Source organism: Salvia miltiorrhiza, chromosome 2 (genome assembly GCF_028751815.1).
Source record: "Salvia miltiorrhiza cultivar Shanhuang (shh) chromosome 2, IMPLAD_Smil_shh, whole genome shotgun sequence".
NCBI lineage: Eukaryota > Viridiplantae > Streptophyta > Magnoliopsida > Lamiales > Lamiaceae > Salvia > Salvia miltiorrhiza.
Genome location: NC_080388.1, coordinates 34,058,862 through 34,064,940, shown reverse-complemented (window position 1 = coordinate 34,064,940; position 6,079 = coordinate 34,058,862). Strand labels below are relative to the sequence as shown.

General features: G+C 40.1%; 1 protein-coding gene across 2 annotated transcripts; it reads left to right on the top strand.

Annotated features, from left to right (window-relative positions):
• The first annotated feature begins 327 nt into the window (after positions 1–327).
• Positions 328–5,802, top strand: LOC131012116 (translation initiation factor IF-2, chloroplastic-like). Of its 2 annotated transcripts, none has more exons than XM_057940027.1 (13): positions 328–560; positions 717–2,275; positions 2,368–2,400; positions 2,479–2,592; positions 2,726–2,875; positions 2,973–3,071; positions 3,234–3,296; positions 3,563–3,718; positions 3,799–3,864; positions 4,082–4,318; positions 4,403–4,678; positions 4,837–5,025; positions 5,305–5,802. In XM_057940027.1, the coding sequence occupies exons 2-13, from the start codon at positions 797–799 to the stop codon at positions 5,458–5,460; spliced, it is 3,018 nt and encodes a 1,005-aa protein (XP_057796010.1). In that variant the 5' UTR covers positions 328–560; positions 717–796; the 3' UTR covers positions 5,461–5,802. The 2 variants fall into 2 exon arrangements, with proteins under 2 accessions (XP_057796010.1, XP_057796011.1); XM_057940028.1 differs by having other exon boundaries at positions 363–560; positions 779–2,275.
• Positions 5,803–6,079: the final 277 nt, after the last annotated feature.

The following is a 6,079-nucleotide window of genomic DNA, read 5'->3' as shown; positions in this document are numbered from 1 at the left end:
GTTTTAGAATTTTCAGAAAATAGTTATGGGAGAAACTAGAAGAATCATAAAGGTGGTGTATTATGGAGCAAAAACTAAAGGTGATGTTATATTCTAGAAAATTGGGAAAGTTAATGTATTTATTGGCCAATACCCCTAATTTAAATGAAACGTAAATAAATAAATGAGTTGAAAGTTGATTATGTCAACAAAAAACTTAAATTTGAGAATAAATATTATTGGAGATGAAAGTATGAGAAGAGCAATACGATGATGTCTTGCAATTGCAATGATATGAATAAAAAAGAAAAGAAAAAGAAAAAGAAAAAGAAAGGAAAACTGAGAACAGAAATCTATGAATCGAAGCCTTATCATGCAAATGACAGGCATAGGAATAGCCACACAAGCCTAACCCAACCCACACCACAACACATCTTATGTTTCTAACTCCCTCAGCCACTCACTTCTCCTGTTTCAATTGCCGCTTCTTCCTTTCTCTATCTTTCTCCCTCGCTCATCACTTTCAGTTCTTGAGAGAGAAAACGCTCACACTTCAGGAACGGAATCCCGACATTCTGCAGGTATTACTGCTCATCTTTGCCCATATGTGTGCAATTTAGTGTTTTCTGAACGGGGTTTTTTCTTATCTTATGTTGATTGCTGGATTTCTGCAGCTGAGAATAATTATGTTGCTGGATTGTAAAGATTTAATTTTTATTGTTTTTTTATTTCTCTAGGAGAGTGGCAATATTTGAGTTGAATATAGAGATAAAAGGTGGATGCTTTTGGAATGGTGCAGGGCATATAAGTATTAAGCATGGCTTCATTAGCTTCCCTTGCGAATTTGGGAAGCTTGAATATGATTTCCTTTGGTAATTTTGACGGGTCTGTTTGTTTAGTTAGGAGCATTTCTATTCATAGAAATGGGAGTAGTTTTAGTGGAAGGAGGTGGAGGTATGTTGGTGTTTGTAGATATTCTGTAACGACAGATTACATTGCGGAACAAGGGACTTCGGTGTCTCTTGATTCGACATATGGTGGTAGCAAAGAGAGTGACACTAATACATTTCTCAAGGCAGCTCCAAAACCTGTTTTGAAATCGGGGTCTAAGCCGAATCCCCTTCTTAACATGACTCCGGATGAATCAAAAGTTAGTGTGAGGTCGGACGCTGAGAGGATGAGTGATGCAGAGGAAGAAAGGAGTAAGGTGATTGAATCGTTAGGAGAGGTGCTCGAGAAGGCAGAGAAGTTAGAGACTAGCAAGAAGCCGGATGCCCCTGTTAGCAAACCCTTGACAAGTGACGTAGTGAACCAAAAGAATGGTAAGCCATTTAGTTCCACGGAGAGCACAAATCGCAAATCTAATAAGACCAATAAGAGTGTCTGGCGCAAGGGTAATCCCGTGTCTGCTGTGCAAAAAATTGGGAAGGAAACGGTAAGACAGGAACCTAGGATAGATGAAGGAGGGGTGTCCCTGTCTAGCTCTCAGCCTGTTGCTCCTCCTACACCCCCCCAGCCCCCTCAGAAAACACAACCAAAATTACAAGAGAGGCCCTCAGTAGCTCCTCCAGCCCCTGCTGTAAAGAAACCTGTCATATTGAAGGATGTTGGTGCAGCTTCGAAGCCTCTTGTTTCTGATGGAACTGGTGCACCTCCAAAGTCTAAAGAACGCAAACCGATTCTAATTGATAAGTTTGCATCTAAGAAACCGGTGGTTGATCCTCTGATTGCTCAGGCTGTTTTAGCACCTACAAAACCAGCGAAGACCTTTGGGCCTGCAAAATTCAAAGATGGATTTAGAAAGAGGGGTGGCCCATCTGGGGCACCTCGTAGGCGTCTAGGTGAGGATGGTATTCCAGATGAGGATACATCCGAACTAGATGTTTCTATCCGTGGTGCTGCAACTGCAAGAAAAGGAAGGAAATGGTCCAAAGCAAGCCGAAAGGCTGCCAGACTTCAGGCGGCCAAAGATGCAGCACCTGTAAGAGTGGAAATCATGGAAGTTGGGGAAGATGGTATGTCCACTGAGGAGTTGGCCTACAACTTGGCCACCAGTGAGGGTGAGATTCTCGGGTATCTGTACTCGAAGGGAATAAAGCCCGATGGCGTCCTAAAGCTGAGTAAAGACATGGTCAAGATGGTCTGCGAAGAGTATGATGTGGAAATCATTGATGCTGATCCTATCAGGGTGGAGGAAATGGCGAAAAAAAAGGAAATTCTTGATGACGATGACTTGGATAAATTAGAATTTAGGCCTCCTGTGCTAACCATAATGGGCCATGTTGATCATGGAAAGGTCAGCAACATCCTTACTCAATTTCATCCATGTTTTGAATAGACTACTTTATCTTTACAAGCTTCAGCTAACTGGATTGTCTCCACATGCAGACATCACTTTTGGATTACATACGGAAGAGCAAGGTATACATTGCATATAACCCGCTTCAGTTGAAAAAGTAGTTGCCTGGAAACTGAATTCCGACTTGCATATTATATTAGGTGGCAGCATCTGAAGCTGGTGGGATCACTCAAGGAATAGGGGCTTACAGAGTTCAAGTACCTATCGATGGAAAGCCACAAACATGTGTTTTTCTAGATACTCCTGGGCATGAAGTAATTCCATTTCTAGCTTATGCTGTTACATTCATCTGATCTTCCTTTTTGTCTTAAAAGTAGTATCATAAGCTGGGAAGTTATTTGCATAATATTTCCAAAGTTTCGTTCTTATATCAAAATATCCCTCTAGGCATTTGGAGCAATGAGAGCACGTGGAGCAAGAGTGACAGATATCGCTATTATTGTAGTTGCAGCTGATGATGGGATTCAACCTCAAACAACCGAGGCTATTGCACATGCCAAAGCAGCAGGAGTGCCGATTATTGTAGCTATAAACAAGGTATGTTGAGGCTGGTGTGATCGATAAATTTCTTAGTTTTCTTTTCTGTTAGTTTTTCAGGGAATTTTGATTGCTTTCCATGTTCCCTTCATTGTAGATAGATAAGGATGGAGCTAATCCAGATCGAGTCATGCAAGATCTTTCATCGATTGGATTGATGCCCGAAGAGTGGGGTGGTGACATCCCAATGGTTAAGGTGACAAATTCGAGACCTTGGAAATTCTATTATCACCCCCCAGCCCCCAAAAAGAAAAGAAAAGGAGAAAATAAAAAGTAAAAAACATGCACACACAGCATAGCAAATCCACAAATAACTTTTGCTTGGGTGCTGAAGTTATTGCCGACCAATTTATGACAGATAAGTGCTCTCAAAGGGGAGAATGTTGATGAGTTGCTGGAAACAGTCATGCTTGTTTCTGAGGTAACTAGTACATTATCTTCAAGCAGAGAAATTTCTGGCTGAAACTTTTCAGTTACTGATTTCAATTTTGACATATTCTACTGCTTTATCTCGGGCAACTTCCATATGCTTCTGTAATGGCATCTTAGTGTGAACACACACATAGTTCTTCAGCTTTTCCTTTTATTAAGAGCTGAGGAGTTCAGCTTTTCCTTTGATTGTCTATAATGGTTTTTATGTGTCCTTGTTGATTCTTATTCAATTCTTTTCACGTTTCTCCTCTGAAGTTGCAAGAATTGAAGGCTAATCCACATAGGAATGCTAAAGGAACAGTTATTGAAGCTGGTCTCGATAAATCCAGGGGACCTGTAACTACATTCATTGTGCAAAATGGAACACTCAAAAGAGGAGATGTAGTAGTTTGTGGTGAAGCTTTTGGAAAGGTTTGTCCATTACATCAAACTTCTCGGTCAAACTTTTCAATTTTTCACTGATATTAGGACCTCCTCATTTGCGATGTCAGGTGAGAGCTTTATTTGATGATAAAGGCAAACGGGTTGATGAAGCAGGGCCTTCTATTCCAGTACAGGTATATACATAATAGTAAATTCAATATACTTTCTTCGTCATTCTTATTTATCAGTGGATGATAAGACAGCACACTCAGATGCAGCAAACTTGTTAATTGCACGATTTTGAGTATTGGCGTATTATCTCATTCTCTTAAACGTAAATGTTAGTCTCTTTTCTGTTTAAAGCTCGATCTGCTTTTCTGTTGCTTGATAACTAAGTACGAATTTTGGCAGGTTATCGGATTAAATAATGTTCCTTTAGCTGGTGATGAGTTTGAGGTTGTCAGTTCACTTGATATAGCTCGAGAACAGGCGGAGTCACGGGCAGATTATATGAGGAATGAACGTATTATGGAAAAAGCTGGAGACGGAATGATTACACTTTCTTCATTAGCTTCTGCTGTTTCATCTGGAAAGACTGTTGGATTAGATCTTCATCAGCTTAATATTATACTGAAAGTTGATGTTCAGGTATGCCTATCGGTATCATCGGCAACCTAACTCGACCTTTTGAGATCCTATGAAAGTAACTCAAATTATTTGTATTTTCTATAGGGGTCAATTGAGGCTGTCAGACAAGCTCTGCAGGTGCTTCCACGAGCTAACATCAGTCTGAAGTTTCTACTGCAAGCAACTGGGGACGTGAGCTCCAGTGATGTCGACCTTGCAGTGGCAAGTAAAGCAATTATTTTCGGCTTTAATGTTAAAGTACCTGGTTCAGTCAAGAGCCATGCAGACAACAAAGGTGTTGAAATTCGGCTTTACAAAGTTATCTACGAACTTATTGATGATGTGCGGAATGCAATGGAGGGACTCCTAGATCCAGTTGAGGTAAAGCATGTTTGTAGATTTTTGTGGCTCAGATTATGTGAGAATAAATTTATAATGACTATATGTCAGTTCTTAGTTCACATGGTTCTTGTCAAAAACTCGCAATTTTTGTCGTTAAAGAAGACCAGCATCATGTGGGAAGTTATTTGTTTTCCCAGGAAGAGGTGCCAATAGGAATGGCAGAAGTGAGGGCCGTATTCAGCAGTGGCAGTGGGCGTGTTGCAGGATGCATGGTGACAGACGGGAAGCTAGTTAAAGGCTGTGGAATTCGCGTGCTTAGAAAAGGCAAAGAAGTTCATGTTGGCGTACTTGATTCCTTAAGACGGGTCAAGGAGATGGTTAAAGAGGTAATTTCTGACAGTTGGCCTCTGTTACTTTTTCTTTCCTCTTAAACTCAACTCATTCTGTCCTCTTAAAATATAAGTATTCAATAATCGATTAAGCATTCTGTTAAACCTAGAAAATCTGATGAAATTCTATTTGATAAACAGTTGATAGGAAGACGACATATAAAATGTATGTTTTGACATTGCTACTGGCCTACTCAGTTCTACCATGTGGATTTTCACGTTTTCCTGTTTCAAGTGTTGCTCGTTCCTCTCTTCATAGCTCCTTTACCATTACAGGTAAATTCTGGACTAGAATGTGGAATTGGAGCAGAGGATTACGATGATTGGGAGGAAGGAGACAGTATTGAGGCCTTCAACAAAGTGGAGAAGAAGAGAACGCTCGAAGAGGCATCAGCCTTCATGTCAGCTACGCTGGAGGAAGTCCGGAGATAAACTGTATATAAGACATCTGTTTGAAGTGGGATTTTCTCAACACGAATTCGGCTGCTGCTGACAAGAGTAGTAAAATGGTTGGATCCTGCTGCATATATCCCAGTAGCATTGACGCCTGCCAATAAAAGAAGCTGCAGACTAGTCCCTGTTTGTTTGCTATTTCCTTGTAAATAGTCGATGTATATCAGAAACTGAGCTCCATTTTGTTAGGAGTGACAGGTTGAGCATTCATTCATGTTCTTCAAATTCAATGAGTTCAGACACATGTAACAGATACAGTGAGATCTCCTCAATTTATTAAAAAAAAAAAAAGAAGAAATAAAATGTTCTAATTAACACAAATCTCCCTTGCAGTTTTCATAGGCAATAGTAATAAGCCTTTTCCTCATCTCTTTGCAGATGTATTAGCATGAAGTGAGGTAAAGAACAAAATGTCATAATCTGTCACGACCGGACCTAATTAAGGATAATTAAGCCGGGAAACCGTGACTAATGGAGGGAGATTAGAAGCGGGGTAGAAAGGGAATAATCAAACAAGGAAGGATCGCATTTCATAATTTAACAAAAGGAATATTTATAATATAACAGAAGTTTAGTCGTATAGACTCAAATAACTAAT

Excerpts from the sequence above, each read along its gene's own strand:
- LOC131012116 (XM_057940027.1), top strand. The coding sequence starts at position 797 with ATGGCTTCATTAGCTTCCCTTGCGAATTTGGGAAGCTTGAATATGATT. Across the intron at positions 3,297-3,562 it reads CAGTCATGCTTGTTTCTGAG|TTGCAAGAATTGAAGGCTAA; the intron begins GTAACTAGTACA and ends TCTCCTCTGAAG. Across the intron at positions 5,026-5,304 it reads TCAAGGAGATGGTTAAAGAG|GTAAATTCTGGACTAGAATG; the intron begins GTAATTTCTGAC and ends TTACCATTACAG.